The sequence below is a fragment of the Aethina tumida genome, chromosome 1 (assembly GCF_024364675.1).
Source record: "Aethina tumida isolate Nest 87 chromosome 1, icAetTumi1.1, whole genome shotgun sequence".
Classification (NCBI taxonomy): Eukaryota; Metazoa; Arthropoda; class Insecta; order Coleoptera; family Nitidulidae; genus Aethina; species Aethina tumida.
The window spans coordinates 5,455,577-5,474,812 of record NC_065435.1 but is presented as its reverse complement, the minus strand read 5'-3'; the positions used below and the strand labels follow the sequence as shown (position 1 = coordinate 5,474,812).

General features: G+C 29.2%; 2 protein-coding genes and 1 long non-coding RNA gene across 8 annotated transcripts in view; 1 reads left to right on the top strand and 2 right to left on the bottom strand.

Annotated features, from left to right (window-relative positions):
* Positions 1-143: 143 nt before the first annotated feature.
* On the bottom strand, positions 144-3,553 carry LOC126266578 (E3 ubiquitin-protein ligase makorin-2-like). Of its 3 annotated transcripts, none has more exons than XM_049970864.1 (2): positions 2,976-3,553; positions 144-429 (listed from the first exon to the last, which is right to left on the bottom strand). In XM_049970864.1, the coding sequence occupies exons 1-2, from the start codon at positions 3,158-3,160 to the stop codon at positions 303-305; spliced, it is 312 nt and encodes a 103-aa protein (XP_049826821.1). In that variant the 5' UTR covers positions 3,161-3,553; the 3' UTR covers positions 144-302. The 3 variants fall into 3 exon arrangements, 2 of the variants coding, with proteins under 2 accessions (XP_049826821.1, XP_049826820.1); XM_049970863.1 differs by lacking the exon at positions 144-429 and adding an exon at positions 1,064-1,592; XR_007548894.1 differs by lacking the exon at positions 144-429 and adding an exon at positions 2,038-2,717.
* Positions 3,554-9,560: 6,007 nt separating this feature from the next.
* LOC109600249 (actin depolymerising venom protein gelsolin 1) lies at positions 9,561-17,251 on the bottom strand. The gene is made up of 7 exons (XM_020016376.2): positions 17,103-17,251; positions 14,192-14,439; positions 11,448-11,522; positions 11,325-11,393; positions 10,685-11,099; positions 9,948-10,624; positions 9,561-9,890 (listed from the first exon to the last, which is right to left on the bottom strand). Exons 2-7 carry the CDS (start codon positions 14,426-14,428, stop codon positions 9,741-9,743), a joined length of 1,623 nt encoding a protein of 540 aa, XP_019871935.2. The 5' UTR covers positions 14,429-14,439; positions 17,103-17,251; the 3' UTR covers positions 9,561-9,740.
* Positions 17,252-18,567: 1,316 nt separating this feature from the next.
* LOC126264273 (uncharacterized) overlaps positions 18,568-19,236 on the top strand; it is a 240,268-nt gene continuing 239,599 nt past the window's right edge. For all 4 annotated transcript variants that reach the window (XR_007547032.1, XR_007547029.1, XR_007547030.1 and 1 more), the window contains exon 1: positions 18,568-18,622. This is a non-coding gene — a long non-coding RNA (uncharacterized LOC126264273). The remainder of the gene's footprint in view (positions 18,623-19,236) is intronic.

Sequence of the window (19,236 nt, the reverse complement as noted above, 5' to 3'; positions counted from 1 at the left end):
TAATTTATTTTAAGACACTCTCTAATTATTCAGTACAAAGTTCTAACAATATAAAAAATGCATTCCCATTTTTTTTAACAAATTTTAAGCCTTATTTTAATTTACTAATTAATTAATGATGAGAATTAATAAGAGAAGTATATTTTATTACAAATATTTTAATTTAACCTAATAACACACATAATAAACAATTCGATAAACTAGCAGGAATAACCTAATAGGTTGTACAAGTTTCCCACTATGAATATGCATCCTATTAGGATAGAATGCAGAACTAAGAGACAAAAATTATTTACCCTATTTTATAATCTATATGTATGACATAAATCACAGTATCTCATTAACAGGAACATGTATTTCGTTAGGCGGTCCTTGGGGAAATATTCGGCCCGGAAAATGAACCTCGATACAGTTCTGCACATAGGACAACTGAAAATAAACAATAGTTTAGTCAGTGTTAAACACACGGAGTTAAAAACTCCTATGTAAAATAAAGTAAACTAAAAATTAATCGAAAACATTGATCGAAATGATTGACTAGGTGACTTGGTGGTCTTTTTAATAGTATCATGTTTCGATGGGGTTAATCGCCAATTATGTTCAGGCAAATAACTGAAAGGCCTTATCACCATAATGTGATGTCAATTAGAATTATTTTCAGGAAATTTTTGAATAATCTGTCAACGATATAACAAAATTTAAATAATAATATAAAAATTCTTACCCTACACAGTTGTTTGGTACATTGCAATAATTTTTCCATGTTGTGATGCAGTCATAACAGAAGATATGATCACAGTCGGTAAGAACTCCGTATGTGGGACAATTCTCACTTGGAATCTCATTGTAGCATATGGAACAGGTATCCGGATTAGCATTTTCCCCAGATGGAACGTTATTGGTGGCCATTTTCAATACATTTGAAATCCAAATCAAACAGATTAAGTAGTGGGGTACTATTGTTTAGAGACTAAACTTCAGTTCTACGTTTTTTTTTTTGAAATGTCATTAACTGTCTTCTATATTGTCATGCATGACATTTGTAGATATTTCATAGATTTTGTAATTTTATAGAATAAGAAATCAAATACGATCTGACAAAGTCATCCAATTAGTTTTTAATCAGTTTGAGATGAAAATGTTATTAAAAATTAACCAAAAAAAGAGTTTTTAAATTTTTGTCTCCTGATCCTGTGCTAAACTTTAATGATTTAATCTTCTGCAATATATATCATTTTATAGGGACAAAATTCTAATGCTGACAATCAATAGAAGAAGGATATTTTATTATAAATATTTTAATTTAACTAAATAACACAGAAAAAAACAATTCGATAAAACAGCAGGAATAACCTAATAGGTTGTACAAGCGGAGCCTAGTTTGTTTAAAAAAGTTTCCCACTATGAATATGCACCCTATTAGGATATAATGCAGAACTAAGAGACAAAAATTATTTACCCTATTTTATAATCTATATGTATAACATAAATCACAGTATCTCATTAACAGGAACATGTATTTCGTTAGGCGGTCCTTGGGGAAATATTCGGAACGGAAAATGAACGTCGATATAGTTCTGCACATAGGACAACTGAAAATAAACAATAGTTTAGTCAGTGTTAAACACACGGAGTTAAAAACTCCTATGTAAAATAAAGTAAACTAAAAATTAATCGAAAACATTGATCGAATGAATGTTTCGATGGGGTTAATCGCCAATTATGTTCAGGTAAATAACTGAAAGGCCTTATCACCATAATGAGATGTCAATTAGAATTATTTTCAGGAAATTTTTGAATAATCTGTCAACGATATAACAAAATTTAAATAATAATATAAAAATTCTTACCTTACACAGTTGTTTGGTACATTGCAATAATTTTTCCATGTTGTGATGCAGCCATAACAGAAGATATGGTCTCAGTCGGTAAGAACTCCGTATGAGGGACAATTCTCACTTGGAATCTCATTGTAGCATATGGAACAGGTATCCGGATTAGCACTTGCCACAGATGGAACGTTATTGGTGGCCATTTTCAATAGATTTGTAATCCAAATCAAACAGATTAAGTAGTGGGGTACTATTGTTTAGAGACTAAACTTCAGTTCTACGTTTTTTTTTTGAAATGTCATTAACTGTCTTCTATATTGTCATGCATGACATTTGTAGATATTTCATAGATTTTGTAATTTTATAGAATAAGAAATCAAATACGATCTGACAAAGTCATCCAATTAGTTTTTAATCAGTTTGAGATGAAAATGTTATTAAAAATTAACCAAAAAAAGAGTTTTTAAATTTTTGTCTCCTGATCCTGTGCTAAACTTTAATGATTTAATCTTCTGCAATATATATCATTTTATAGGGACAAAATTCTAATGCTGACAATCAATAGAAGAAGGATATTTTATTATAAATATTTTAATTTAACTAAATAACACAGAAAAAAACAATTCGATAAAACAGCAGGAATAACCTAATAGGTTGTACAAGCGGAGCCTAGTTTGTTTAAAAAAGTTTCCCACTATGAATATGCACCCTATTAGGATATAATGCAGAACTAAGAGACAAAAATTATTTACCCTATTTTATAATCTATATGTATAACATAAATCACAGTATCTCATTAACAGGAACATGTATTTCGTTAGGCGGTCCTTGGGGAAATATTCGGAACGGAAAATGAACGTCGATATAGTTCTGCACATAGGACAACTGAAAATAAACAATAGTTTAGTCAGTGTTAAACACACGGAGTTAAAAACTCCTATGTAAAATAAAGTAAACTAAAAATTAATCGAAAACATTGATCGAATGAATGTTTCGATGGGGTTAATCGCCAATTATGTTCAGGCAAATAACTGAAAGGCCTTATCACCATAATGAGATGTCAATTAGAATTATTTTCAGGAAATTTTTGAATAATCTGTCAACGATATAACAAAATTTAAATAATAATATAAAAATTCTTACCTTACACAGTTGTTTGGTACATTGCAATAATTTTTCCATGTTGTGATGCAGCCATAACAGAAGATATGGTCACAGTCGGTAAGAACTCCGTATGAGGGACAATTCTCACTTGGAATCTCATTGTAGCATATGGAACAGGTATCCGGATTAGCATTTTCCCCAGATGGAACGTTATTGGTGGCCATTTTCAATAAATTTGTAATTCAAATCAAACAGATTAAGTCTTGAGGTACTGCTGTTTCCGGACTAAACTTCAGTTCTACGTTTTTTTGAAATGTCACTGTCATCTGTATTGTCATGCATGACATTTGTAGATATTTCATAGATTTTGTAATTTTATAGAATAAGAAATCAAATTCGATCTGACAAAGTTATCCAATTAGTTTTCAATCAGTTTGAGATGAAAATGTTATTAAAAATTAACCAAAAAAAGAGTTTTTAAATTTTTGTCTCCTGATCCTGTGCTAAACTTTAATGATTTAATCTTCTGCAATATATATATCATTTTGTAGGGACAAAATCCTAATGCTGACAATCAATAGAAGAAGGATATTTTATTATAAATATTTTAATTTAACTAAATAACACAGAAAAAAACAATTCGATAAAACACCAGGAATAACCTAATAGGTTGTACAAGTGGAGCCTAGTTTGTTTAAAAAAGTTTCCCACTATGAATATGCACCCTATTAGGATATAATGCAGAACTAAGAGACAAAAATTATTTACCCTATTTCATAATCTATATGTATAACATAAATCACAGTATCTCATTAACAGGAACATGTATTTCGTTAGGCGGTCCTTGGGGAAATATTCGGAACGGAAAATGAACGTCGATATAGTTCTGCACATAGGACAACTGAAAATAAACAATAGTTTAGTCAGTGTTAAACACATGGAGTTAAAAACTCCTATGTAAAATAAAGTAAACAAAAAATTAATCAAAAACATTGATCGAATGAATGTTTCGATGGGGTTAATCGCCAATTATGTTCAGGCAAATAACTGAAAGGCCTTATCACCATAATGAGATGTCAATTAGAATTATTTTCAGGAAATTTTTGAATAATCTGTCAACGATATAACAAAATTTAAATAATAATATAAAAATTCTTACCTTACACAGTTGTTTGGTACATTGCAATAATTTTTCCATGTTGTGATGCAGCCATAACAGAAGATATGGTCACAGTCAGTAAGAACTCCGTACGTGGGACAATTCTCACTTGGAATCTCATTGTAGCATATGGAACAGGTATCCGGATTAGCATTTTCCCCAGATGGAACGTTATTGGTGGCCATTTTCAATAAATTTGTAATTCAAATCAAACAGATTAAGTCTTGAGGTACTGCTGTTTCCGGACTAAACTTCAGTTCTACGTTTTTTTGAAATGTCACTGTCATCTGTATTGTCATGCATGACATTTGTAGATATTTCATAGATTTTGTAATTTTATAGAATAAGAAATCAAATTCGATCTGACAAAGTTATCCAATTAGTTTTCAATCAGTTTGAGATGAAAATGTTATTAAAAATTAACCAAAAAAAGAGTTTTTAAATTTTTGTCTCCTGATCCTGTGCTAAACTTTAATGATTTAATCTTCTGCAATATATATATCATTTTGTAGGGACAAAATCCTAATGCTGACAATCAATAGAAGAAGGATATTTTATTATAAATATTTTAATTTAACTAAATAACACAGAAAAAAACAATTCGATAAAACACCAGGAATAACCTAATAGGTTGTACAAGTGGAGCCTAGTTTGTTTAAAAAAGTTTCCCACTATGAATATGCACCCTATTAGGATATAATGCAGAACTAAGAGACAAAAATTATTTACCCTATTTCATAATCTATATGTATAACATAAATCACAGTATCTCATTAACAGGAACATGTATTTCGTTAGGCGGTCCTTGGGGAAATATTCGGAACGGAAAATGAACGTCGATATAGTTCTGCACATAGGACAACTGAAAATAAACAATAGTTTAGTCAGTGTTAAACACATGGAGTTAAAAACTCCTATGTAAAATAAAGTAAACAAAAAATTAATCAAAAACATTGATCGAATGAATGTTTCGATGGGGTTAATCGCCAATTATGTTCAGGCAAATAACTGAAAGGCCTTATCACCATAATGAGATGTCAATTAGAATTATTTTCAGGAAATTTTTGAATAATCTGTCAACGATATAACAAAATTTAAATAATAATATAAAAATTCTTACCTTACACAGTTGTTTGGTACATTGCAATAATTTTTCCATGTTGTGATGCAGCCATAACAGAAGATATGGTCACAGTCAGTAAGAACTCCGTACGTGGGACAATTCTCACTTGGAATCTCATTGTAGCATATGGAACAGGTATCCGGATTAGCATTTTCCCCAGATGGAACGTTATTGGTGGCCATTTTCAATAAATTTGTAATTCAAATCAAACAGATTAAGTCTTGAAGTACTGCTGTTTCCAGACTAAACTTCAGTTCTACGTTTTTTTGAAATGTCACTGTCATCTGTATTGTCATGCATGACATTTGTAGATATTTCATAGATTTTGTAATTTTATAGAATAAGAAATCAAATACGATCTGACAAAGTCATCCAATTAGTTTTCAATCAGTTTGAGATGAAAATGTTATTAAAAATTAACTGGAAAAAGATCTTTTAAGTTGTTTTCTTTCCTCATCCTGTGATAAACTTTAGTGATTTAATCTTCTGCAATATATATCATTTATAGGGACAAAATACTAATGCAAATATATAAAATGTTAACTTAATGTACAAAGTTCTTACAATATTAAAAGTGCATTCCCATTTTCTTTAACAAATATTAAGTCTTGAGAATGTAGCACCCTATTAGGATATAATGCAGAACTAAGAGGCAATAATTGTTTGCACTATTTTATAATCTGTGTGAATGGCACACATCCCAATATCTGAATAACACGAACATGAATTTCGATAGCCGATCCTTGGGGAAATATCTGGAACGCAGAATGAACGCCGATATAGTTCTGCACATGGGACATCTGAAAATAAACAATAGTTTAGTCAGTGTTAAAAATCTCCGAGATAATATTAATAAATTAAAAACTAATCGAAAACATTTATCATAATAATTGACTAGGATTATTATGATGGTATTTTTAATTGCACCATGTTTCGATGGGGTTAATCACCAATTATATTCAGGCAAAAAAATTGAGTCACTGTAACGAGAAGTCAATTAGAATTGTTGTTAGAAAATTTTAGAATAATCATGGTATAACGCAATTTAAATAATATTATAAAAATTCTTACCTTACACGATTGTTTGATACATTGCAATAATTTTTCCATGTTGTGATGCAGTCATAACAGAAGATATGATCGCAATCGGTAAGAACTCCGTATGTCGGACAATTCTCACTTGGAATGTCATTGTAGCATATAGAACAGGTATTCGTGTTAGTACATGCCCAATCTGGAATGTTATTGTTATCCATTTTTAATAAATTTAATTGAGACTATTTTTGAAAATTATTTTATATTTATTATACAGTTGGATAATTTTGCTTATTTTCGGTTCGAAGCCTCTCAATTAAATTTTTTCAAACCTACAACAGAAATGTCAGTGACTATTTATATTTATTAGAAACAAATTCTTACAGTAACTGTCCAAAATTCAAAATTTGATCATACCAAACAAATATCCTAACGGTGCTGGAACTCAGACAAAATATTTTATTACACTTTACTAATAAGACCGGTGAATCGACTGGTTACACTTGTAGCTTAAACAACTTTAAAGAACTGAAATTAACTTTAGTTTCAAGACATTTCATATTAATAATTAAGTGCCACCCCCGTTAATTGTAAGTACTAGATTCGCGAATAGCGCGAATTTCAAAAAAAATATATTAATAAATATTAATGGCGCTGATTTGAATTTGAGTTGGCGCAGTGGCATCTGTTGGTCGACACGTGAACTCAAACTTCAAAAATTGAACAATTTCTCTTTGATTTTGTGTCTTGCCTGAATTAAATGTTCGCTCATTTTGTTCAGTTTAAGAGGTTTCATTGAGGGCCTAATTTTTTGAGGTACTTATAAATAAAAATATAATTTTGTATAAATATTTTATTACCTATTTAAAATTTCATTTTAACATAAATTATGAACAAAAGTAAAGAAACAGGGGATATTGGGCTTATGTTAACTTGGTAAGTTGTTTCACAGAATGTGTTGACGAACTAGAATAAATGCGTTATTCCAAACGTCGTGAAACAAATGTCCAAAATATAATTGTTTATAAAACCAAATATTAAAAAATTTATTAATCATCATCGCCATCATCATCAAGTTCCAGAATGCCCATAAAAACAAGTAGACGGATTACGTTAGGAAAGATTAGCCCCAGGCATGAGGGGCACCTGAAAATAATAAATTCTGTGACTATTTTGTAACAGTAATATTGTTTGTGCTCTGCAGGTTTGTCTTTAAACCGACCCAACCGTCAGGATTCTGATCAGGTTTCCAATTACCTCATTAGCCGATCACAGGACATGCAAAATATATGTGGGAGTTCCGGGATGCTGTGAAATACTGGATCGACATCTCCTAGAACTTTGCCACATAAGAAACAATTTAAATTTGGTCTAACCGGCATCTTGCTCAACTTCAAATTAGGAAGGGCAAATGAAAGAAGAGGCCTCCCCCGTCAATCGTGGTTAGCGCGAGTTTTAAAATCAAAGTCCCCTTGTAATTATGTTTCGGCCTTTTATATTAAAAATTGTTGGCACCCTTGTTAATTGATATTACTAAAATCGTGGTTGGCGCGAATTTCAAAATCGATAATTTGTTCTACAATAATTAACGAAAATTATATTACTATACGATTCATTTTCAATTACCTCCTAATTATGGTGACCTTTCCAATTTCTATATATCCATATTATTTATTATTAGGTATTAGAAATATGTGGGTACAGGCTGAAAATTCAAAATTAAATGATGTTCCTAAATGTGAATAGAATAATTAGTTCATTTTGTAGTTAACCATTCTTTGTATTAATTAATTATTATTGAAATATATATATATATATATATATATATATATATATATATATATATATATATACAGCACGAAAAGTGTTTGATCCATCTGAATACTGAAAGAGACAATGTGCAATACAGGAAGTCTCCCACCATGGGACAGACTTTTACTGTCTCTGTCATGCATGTTGTCTCTCTCTAAATTCAGATGGGTCAAATGCTTTTCCTGTATGTGTGTGTATATATATATATATATAGGTGTATGTATATATATATATATTATTTTAAAAATCAAAAATGTCTTGTTAATAAGAAAAATTAAGACATTTTCTATTTTCAAATTGCATTGAAAATGAGATTTAATACAAATTTTTAAATATAATATTTGAAATAAAAATTTAAAATAACAGTTTTATTTTATTTATTTATTTATTTATTAAATTAAATTGTTTATTTTTAATCTTTAAGCTTTCAAATTCTATAATTTTAAATAAAATTTTATTTATTTATTTTTTTACTTTAAATAATTATTGTAATTTGTAAATAAATAATGGGTTTTTATATCAAATCTTAAAAATTTAAATAAAATATTTTATTTTATTATAATTTTTTTAATTTAAATCGTATTTTTTTACTTTTAATTTATTTATTTATTTATTTTAATTTAAATGTTATGTTAAGTTTTTTCTTAGTATTTCAAATTAAATATTTTTTATTAAAATAGTTACTTTTGATTATTTATTTAATTAATTTAAACAGTAATTTTTTACTTTTAAGCTTAATGTTTCAAATATAATAAATTTAATTAAGAATTTTTTTTTATTTATTTAAATGGTTTATTTACTTTCAAGGTTAATATTTCAAATATTATTAATTTAAATTAACAATTTTATTTATTTATTTATAATATTTTTAATTTATATATTTCAAATTTTACAAAATTAAAAGTTTTTATTTTATTTTTAATTTAAATAATTATTTTTTACTTTTAATTTTTTTTAATTAAATTTAATTTTTTTAATTAAATTAGTTTTTAAGCTTAATATTTCAAATATTATAGATTTAAATTAACGATTTTTAATTTATTATTTATTTATTTATCCCTCATTTATAGAAAGATACTTACCAGATTGACTGGGTAATCTATTGAGACAATCAAGCCAATGAATTAGACTAAAATAGATTTTATAAAAAAATGTGGTCCGGCCTATTCTGCACATGTACTACATGTAACGAACATGTCTTCTGTTTTGATTTTTCCACAACATGGATAAAACACTTCCACCCAGAAGGGAAATATGTGGTAAGACTTCCTATAGTTCAGTTTGTCATAAAATATTTGATAAAGATGTTTGATAGGTCATTTCTATGACACTTATTTCATAACTTTAATATTAACAAAATTAAAAATATATTTATTTTAATTTTTCCCCCCACCCCCAAATTTAATTTTTATAATTGTGTATTCGTATACACTTTCCCAAAAATGAATATTTTTAAGTCACGAAAATTATATGAAAAGAAATTAAACAATCGACGTAGATTCTCAGTTTATTAAATATCACTTTATTATTTCTAAATGTTGTACAATTATTATATAAGTTAATAGGTCAAAATAAAATATTTTATAAAAAATGTAATTTTATTCATAATTTTAGCACTTGATATATATATTTGATAAAATACAGCATAAAGCTTCTTTGTAAATGCAAAGCAGTCTTAGTTTTGAACCAAATCTCTGTAGTGTGGTACGTTGTCCCATAATTTGGCATCCCAAGAGGGGAAAACTTGTTTGAATGACTCTGGTTCATCTCCTTGTGCTACTGTTACAGCCTTAACACCATCGCGTCCCAGTTCTTTCAAGTATTTCTAAAAAAAAAACAAAATTTAGACAATTCCATCATCGGTATAGTTTTCACAATTTACCTCCACTAGAGTTTCGCTTTGCTCCTTCTCTTCGGGGCTAGCGCCGTTACCAATCCACACGAACAGTTCCAAGCCATTGTCCAAAACCATGACGTCGTCCTCATTAAGATCCTTCTGTTCGAAGTTGTGCACCTCCTCAATTCTGAACTTGCCGCCCTTAGTACGAATTTCGGCGTGGAAAAGTCTCGGTTCCCAGTCGGCGTCGACGTCGTTGCTGGCGGAACGCACCAGGCGATCGCTGCGCTCCCCGAAAGCCCTCCAGGTCTTGAAGTACTGGGTGAACGGTGTTGTCTCGGCTCCCTCGACCAGTCTCTGGATGTGCGTCCACTTGGGGTACTTCTTGGAGGTCATGTAGTTTTCGGCCTTTTTGATGGCTTCACCCTTTTCTTTGGCGTTGCACTTCTTGCCAACCCAGACGAAGATGTTGGCGTCCACGGTGTCGAGGATGAAGCAGTCATTGGTGTCCAAAGCGGATTGCACGAGAGGCTTCTGGCCTACGGGGGTGACTTTCAGGGAGCCGCTGGCGTCCGACACGCGGTACAACGTGACGACTCGTTCTTCGTTGCTTTCGAATTGTTGGTCGTCACCGCCTACGCTTTCTTCCGGTACGGTGGCTTGGCTGCCTTCTCCCAGTGCTTTGAAGAAGTTGTCGAAGTCACTTTGGGGGCTGAACTCATCTGCAAATAATCCGTATTTAAGTGTTATAAGTAAATGTTGCTGTGCAAATCGGCACTCACCAACAATGGTGATCTTTCCTTTTCCCGCGTGGTCTTGGTCTCTAATTTGAGATGCGGCGCCGATTGCCTTAAGTTTTTCCACACGTTTGGCCTTCTGACCAACGTAGACGTAAATGTCTGAACCCACGTCGAGGATGAAGCAGTCGCCTTTGTTCATGGACGCGATGCTGGGGCTGACTTGTTTGACGCGTATGTTTCTGGAGCCCTTGACTTGGAACAACCTCTTTTCGTAGGCGTTTCTGTCCACATGGTGGAAACCAGATTGGACGCCACCCGGCAAGTATCTTACACCATTTTTGAAATGGGAAAGGAAGAGTTGGGATTCGTGCTCTTGCACTTCACGGTACTCAACTGGGTCACCGCCAAGCTGCTCGTCCAGTTGCACTGTCAGAATTGCTGCGGATCCAGCTTCGTCCTAAAGTTAATTGCATATTTATAAATATAATCATTAAAAATTATCATATTTTAGTAATTACATTGTTATAAAAATAACATGAGATAATTATCATGATAAATTATTCAACGTTAAACAACAGATGACTTATAGTTGGAAACAGATTAGATTATAAATACAAGTTAATTGCATTAAGTAATTAAATTGGGCACACAAGCGATTCGTTGATTACCCAAAATAGCTTACCTGACTTGTCTCAGAGCCCAGCCAGAAGTGGATATCCCAAGATTTCTGTTTGTTCTTGTTGATTTTGGTCTATAAAAAATTAACTTGGTGACACATTTTATCGTAATAAATTTATGAACTTACAAATAAAACAATGTAAGAGTCTCCAGTGTAGAATTTTCCATAGTCACTCTTGGGATAACGTACAGGTTTAAAGTCCTGGAAAATGGGATTGATTTAATTCATTTTAGTACAATTAATTTGATTTTAAAGGTTAAGCAATGCAATAGATGTGATAAACGTTCTAAAAGAAATCGATATAATCAAATGTCAAACGCCGTAAAGTTCATTTTCATGTAATAAAAAGAATTTTAAAAGTTAATTCTCAATATTAGATTAATGAAGTGTTAAGTTCACATCAGGGAAATATAAAACAGATTATTGTATTATAAATTTTAGAAAGATATACATATAAATACATATTTGTTGTATTTAAACAGGAAAATTCATTTTAATATGTCGGTGTATTTTAATTAATAAAGTTAATAAAGTTGCTAAAAATTATAAAAACCTCTCAATTTTTTAATTTTTAACGTTTCTTTTAATAATTATTTTTAACATAATCCTGTTGATTGATGAATTAATGTTGATTTTCGTGTAACAAATATAATATTAAAAGTTAATTAAATTATAAATTTTAAAAAGATTTATATATAAATAAATAAAAAACAAACACAATATTTCTATATATTTAGCAGGAAAATTAATTTTAATAAGTTGATGTATTTCAACTAATAAAATTCAGACTGTCAGAATAATTTTAGTCATTTCTAATATTTTCTTAACAGCAATAAATTTTCTGTTTATCTATGATCAGAAATATGTAAAACGGATTATTGTATTATAAATTTTAGAAATATTTAGATATAAATGAATAAAAAACAAACACAATATTTCTATATTTAGCAGGAAAAATAATTTTAATATGTTGGTATATTTCAACTAATAAAATTCAGACTGTTTCAGAATAATTTCAGCCACTTCCAATATTTTCTTACAAACAATAAATTTTTTGTTTATAAATAATCTCTGTTAAGAATTATAAAAATTGGTTATAAAAAATTATCTTTATTTTGCTGTTAATGTTTCCTTTTAATAATATTTTTTATCATAACTTTAAAAGTTAATTTCCAATATTATATTAATGAAATTTAAGTTCATATCAGAGATATATAAAACAAATTATTGTATTATAAATTTTAAAAAGATTTAGATATAAATAAATAATAAACACACACGAGATTTCTATATTTATCAGGAAAATTAATTTTAATATATTGGTGTATTTCAACAAATAAAATTCAGGTTGTTTCAGAATAATTTCAGCCACTTCTAATATTTTCTCAGCAGTAATAAATTTTCTGTTTATCTTCTAAATAGTTTCTGTTAAGAATTATAAAAACCGTTTATAAAAATTTATCCTGTTCCTGTTTCATAATTCTGTTGATGTTGATTTTCGTGTAATAAAATGAGACTAAGGAGTTCTAATATTAGATTAATGGAGACATAAAACAGATTACTGTGTTATAAATTTTTAAATACGAATAATAATAAAAAAACAAATATATATTTGTTGTATTTAAACTGGAAAAATCATTCTAATATGTTGATGTATTTTAAATAATAAAATTTAAATGACTTTTGAATAATGTCAGCCACATCCAATATTTTTTCACTATCAATAAATTTTCTATTAAAATAAATAACCTCTGTTATGAATTTGTTAATGTTTCCTTTTAATAATAATTAGTAACCATAAGTATCCTTTAATGTGTTTCAGTAACAACAGAAAAAGTACAATAAGTATTTTTAAACCGCTTTAAAAATAAAAATAGAGATGTAATATAGAATCCTGACAGACAAAAAACATATTTAAAAACTATGATTTATTTGTGTTGTTGTGGCCTGTGTTGAAAATACTGTGCTTTCATGTTTAAGTATTATTGACTTAAGCTGTCAGTTGCACATTGAATTAACTCTTTTATTTATTCAAACAATATGGACGAAGAGAGACGATAATTTCGAATAACAAAAATAGCCGATGTTTACTTTGGATTGCTTTATTGACGTGTCGAAGAAAATTTTAAAAATTATCCAGAAAATATAAATTTTGCTAAAAGAACACATAAATTTTGTTTAAATATTTTTGTTTCCGTCGTCGAAATTAACTCGTGTATTTTATGGTTGTTTATAGAGAACAAATATTTTTAGATGTGGCAATCTTCTTTATTGAAGTGTATCACCGTCTGACTCACTCGTAATTAACAAGTGGAACTGTATAAAACACAAGGTTGGAGGCAAATTAACAACAATGGAAATATCAACTGTGTCTAATGTTTTAAACATAGAAGTAGCCATAAAAACCACAAGGATTTGTTACCAATTTAAAATACAAAATATTTGAAAAGTACGACTTGTTTGTTTTTTGTTTTGGTACTATAAAAATACATCATCACATATAAAAGTACAAATTATTAGATTTCTATAATAGTTTACAATAAAAATATCAATTAATGGATTTTTGTGTAACAAAATATTTATCATATTGTATTCATTTACATAATTGTTTATGCAAGTAAAAATTTAACTATAATAGAGTGCAAACAACCTTATCTGTCTATTTCCTGCGATAGCAGGTCCACCGATTATTTTATTATATTAGTTTTTAGTCACAGAGTATTAAAACCTATAAATGTAAATTTTAAAAATGAGATAAAAATATTTTATTTGTATTTTTAGAAGACTATTCTAATAAATAAAAAATCACATGTAATTATAAAATAAACTTAATATTATTGAAAATAATACTTATTATTTTATTGTTTTACCTCAATCCTCCAGATTTCCAATCCAGCCTCCTTGCCGGCGTTAGCGAACGCTGGATCCATGATGGTACTACCGGCCTTCTGTCTCTTGGGGTCTGGTGAACTGAACTGTCCGGGCCGTTTGTATGTGGTGGCCGCCGACGAGCTTTCGAAGCCGACTATCAGCACCAGGATCGCGAACAACTTCACGAACCGCCTGCTGGCATCTAGGCGTCTTGCCTGCCGAAACATTATGCTCATGCGCTCAAAACCTGAAACAAAAGGAAAAATTGTGCTATTTTTTGCCTTTTGGGATGGTCCTTTTTTGTGGTGCGGCTCCAAACGTTGGCAATTATTTCTAGACGGGCATTCCTTAGATGATGTATGGCCGACGGTCTTTTAGCTCTAACTGATCCGCTTTTTAGAGACAGCTATTCGGGCTATTAATTACGATTTGAGGAAGTCTGGCCCACGAGTGATTGTCTATTTACGCACTATTATGTGTTAACTAATAAGTAAATAGTTACTGTAGATTACTTAAGTGAAAATTAAGTAAAATTGACAATTTATTATCAATGTATTGTAAATATATTACACAGTTTTTGTTCTAATCTCCATTATAAACAAAAAAAACATAAATGGAGCAAATTAATTAAATCGTTTCAGGGCTTTAAAATTTAAAAATGAATCAATACTATATTGATTTATAATGAAGTCATCATGGTGCCGATTTCCTTGACACATTTACAATAAATATGTTTCTGTTTCCTTAAATGATTGGCATTTGATTATCGAGCAGAAAATCTCCTGCTGTTGCACAACTTTTTCCTTAATTCGGCCAATAGTGTTCTAAAAATAGAAACAATCGATCCTAGTCCCATTTCTCCTAGTAAATTTAATGTTTCACAATCCAAGAATTATCTATTATTAAATTGTGACTTATAAATTGTTGTACACACTTTTATAGGTGTGTGAAACTGCAAATTGCACTTGGCACAATTTTTAAAGGGTATTTGCCAAATTATTTCTTGTAAGAAATAAAATAAAACAAAAAAAAATATTTGAAATTGTTGAATACTAATTTTAAGTCAGGCTTTTCTTCCAAAGTAAATTAATGGTGTAATAAACTAATTTATTAAAATTAATTTGTGTACAAACTAAATATAATTTCTAAAAAAATATTGTCTATATTTAAAATTATCTATTTACTATTGTATCTGCTACATTAGTCGACATAATTATAGCAAATTTTTAAAATATATTAAAAATATTAGTTGTGCTACTTTAATTGGATGCCTGTACCTATAATGTTTATTGTTTTTCTCTGTTATTGTTCTATCTAATATAGAACTGATTAATCTAATTTTATTCTTTTAAAAAGTGTGTACTTTTCTATTTTTCAGTAGACAAAATTATGGCAACTTTTTAGTTTATGATCTTTCATTGGTCTTTGTGAATTTAAATTAATTATTTACTATTGGTTTTTTTGCTTATTATATTTATTTAATCATTAGTGGAAGTAAAACTGTAAGAAAAATTTTAATTCAGAGTTACGGCTAAAAAAGTCAATTGTTTCCTGTATTATTAGAGAAACTGGTCAAGTGGCAACTACGAAAAAAATTGTGTGAGTTCAAAAAACTTGAAAGAAAATAGATATCTCGATAATTCGAATGTCAAAAAACAGTCCAATCTTATCGTCAACTGAAATTAAAGCCAACCTGAAGAAAATTGAACTTACTGAAATTAGTTCAGGGACTGTGAAAAGAAGAAAAACCCTGATGAAAGTACAATTTCAACTTGCTTAGGGTCACATTCACTGGACCACAGCTTTTAGTGACGTGTCTAAATTTAATTCAGATTTAATCATTAAAAATATTTATATTCAGATCAATTCAGAAAAATATATGTAACATTTTATAGAATAAGAATTTTTAAAATACTGTATAAAACAACAATAGTAAATTAATATTATTTTAACAGTTCACATTAAATAAAAAAGTTATGACTAAAATATTTAAAAAGTTGCTATAATTATGGCCACTACTGTATATAAATGTTCTTAGACATATTTATAGGTATGTAAAGATGCAAACTGCACTTGGCACAGTTTTTAACGAGTATTAAAAAATATATTCACCGTAAAAAAATAAAAGTAGATTTGAATTAGATTTAAATCTAATTTTTATTGTATGTTATAAATATATCATATCATATTACAATTCTGCACAAATAAAAATGAACATTATCATAGGGAATTCATCACAATTTCCAATTAGTTCACTATCACTATTCAAATATGTGGGAAATTAGCCACAAATACCACAGACAATTATTACGGCATAAAAGTCAGAATAAAAATTTACTGCCACATATATTATAACATATGAGAGCCATTAAGCGACTTTTAATTTCGTGTGATAAATTTATTTATATATGATATGGATGCACTAATTCTTTCGAAAACTAAAATTCCAACTTCTAGTTTGAAATTTGTGACCGAACTAAAAGTTTCTACACATGAAAACAACAGTACATCATACCGGTATTGGTTCTAAATAATATTCTATTTGAGTTGGCTGCCGGAGCAACGTAATTACCAGTTTTATGACTTTATGTCCTGTAAATATACAGTGGATACATAATTAAATTAACATCAAAGTAAATACGTCATGAAAATTTACGGCTGTTCCCTCAATAATACGTGAACTGTGGTTGTGATTATTTTGGGGTTTTATATCATCGGACTCAGTACCGAGAGAACTACAAACGACATTGAGGAAAAACACATTAGTCGATATGATTAATTGGACTATAAATTCACTGTAAATATGTAGTAAAATTTTATTTTGGCGATGCGACGCACTATCTTAAATAGAACGCAAACTGACCAGACTTAACGTCGTGAATCTATAACAATAAATTTTCTTACACTCACCTTCGAACACACAAAACAAACTACACTTCACGGTTTTTATAACAAGACTACAACGAGATGATGTTCGTTCCGCGGTTTAGATCCGTATATTTACATATGTAATAAGACAACTCTTATAGCAATGACCCAAATGGAAGGTCATCATTCATATTTCATGATTTAGATTATATCTTAGAAAATAAAGGCTTCATGGAATGCCGCGAGATAATCGCCAATTTATTTACAAGACGAAAAATATACTTTAGTGGGAATTAACGTAAAACGACAACCATTGACGTGTACATTTTACAATATTAAAAAAACAATGGGGGGCCACACTATGTTAATTAGGAAATGTATACCTCTAATTAAAGGCAGTCAAAATATTTTATATCAAATAATTACACCATATTTTTTGTACCATTATTCATTTTGTACCCAAATCAAAATAATTTGTACTTTAAACTAAATAAATGGGCAATGTGGCTGCTCACAGAAATAGCACACATTTAAAAAACATTAAATATTTTATATATAACTTTTTAAAAAGAGATTCGGTGTAAATTAAATTCTTCATCTGGTTTGATGGTTTTTGGTATTTCAATTGAGACATTATATCGTTCTATAAATTTCAATTGGATTTAGATCCAGATTTTGTGGTGGCATATCGAGAACTTTTACATGATTCTCCTTTAGTCAGTTTTGGTCAACTTTGGAGTCGATGTAACTAACAGATTATAGTTGGCAAATGGTTTCATTGCATCTCTAATGATGTGTCTATACACGAAACTGTCCAATTTACCAGTAATTTTTGTGTATATTGTATTTTCAAATGAGTATCTTGATTCATATTTGTTAATAACATTGTAAACCACTTTTGGAAAGCATCTCGAGTTAATAGCAACGTCAGAAATAGTTAGACATTCATGTTTTATGTCAATTATTATTTCACTCTTCTCTGAATTGCAATGTTTCTTTCTTATCACTGAAAGAGAGTTATTTAATAAAATTATATAAATCTTATAAGAATTCTTCTTATTAAAAGTATTGTTAATAGTGTTACAAAACGTAAACACATTTGAATGTGCTATTCCTTTGGCCAAATCAAATAATTGTGCACTTAAAGTAATATTTCCGTCATCTTTAAGACAAAAAAGAAAAAAATTTGGAAATACATTTTATATACTTTCTGAACAAAATTTTAATTAAATCCATTTGTGAAATATCTTACAAAATGTTTAATTTTAAATTTGTGCTATTTTTGGCCACCATTGTAATTTGCATACAATATAAAACTAATTATTTCAAAAAAGCAATTATTTCAAAACAGAAAAAACATATTACTTAATATGGAAACCGGAAAAAATAATTTACGTTTCTAGTTGATGATTTGTTTGAATAAATTAATTATTGTATTTTAACATTTTTTGTATTAAAGTGTATCTTTCTTTTTGTTGATTTTTTTTCCTACACTGTATGTTCATAGGTTAAAAATGGTGCACGTGATGGGAGTGTTAATATAAAGCGTCCAAATTTGTTTGGTGAGTATAAAAATTAGTGTAAAGTAACAAAAATGGGTAGTTATATTTGCATAGCCTAAGTAGAACATGCTTATATATTGACTGTCTACCAAAAAGCCAATTGACCAAGTTCATAAACATAATTAAAACTATACACAGTAAGTACTAAATATAATAGAAAAGACCTTCCGCTAAGTTCTACCTGATCCACCATATAGTCCAGATTTGTTTCCCTGTAACAAATATTTCTTTTTATTATTATCAATTTTTTACGTAGTAAACGTTTTATTTAGTTTTAATGAGGTGAAAAAATGATCTTTTCTTCATTAAATACCCCAGAGTGACATTGTTTGAAGAACTTTAGATATCTGAACTGGTTTGTTTCTTTCTCTTCTGACTGACAACTGAATGACAACCTAGAGTTTCGTACTGTACAGTGACTGTTCTTATTTCCTTAGAGATTTTTATGTTTCTGAGCACTGACCATATTTTAGTGTTTCTTGTTTTCTGTTAAAACTATTCCTGTGTTTGTAGATCTTAATTGCTTCCCTAACTATTCTAGTGTTATATCCATTTGTCAAGGCGAGCCACTCGTGCTAGCAAAACGTCAGGAAATAATTCCAATAAACTTCGAC

What these genes read in the sequence shown, in the direction of transcription:
- LOC126266578 (XM_049970864.1), bottom strand. Translation starts at nt 3,160, where the DNA reads ATGGCCACCAATAACGTTCCATCTGGGGAAAATGCTAATCCGGATACC. An exon ending in GTACCAAACAACTGTGTAAG is followed by an intron (nt 430 to 2,975) that starts GTAAGAATTTTT and finishes GTTTATTTTCAG; the next exon opens with TTGTCCTATGTGCAGAACTG.
- LOC109600249 (XM_020016376.2), bottom strand. Translation starts at nt 14,428, where the DNA reads ATGAGCATAATGTTTCGGCAGGCAAGACGCCTAGATGCCAGCAGGCGG. An exon ending in TGGGCTCTGAGACAAGTCAG is followed by an intron (nt 11,100 to 11,324) that starts GTAAGCTATTTT and finishes AATTAACTTTAG; the next exon opens with GACGAAGCTGGATCCGCAGC. An exon ending in AGGAAAGATCACCATTGTTG is followed by an intron (nt 10,625 to 10,684) that starts GTGAGTGCCGAT and finishes GATTATTTGCAG; the next exon opens with ATGAGTTCAGCCCCCAAAGT.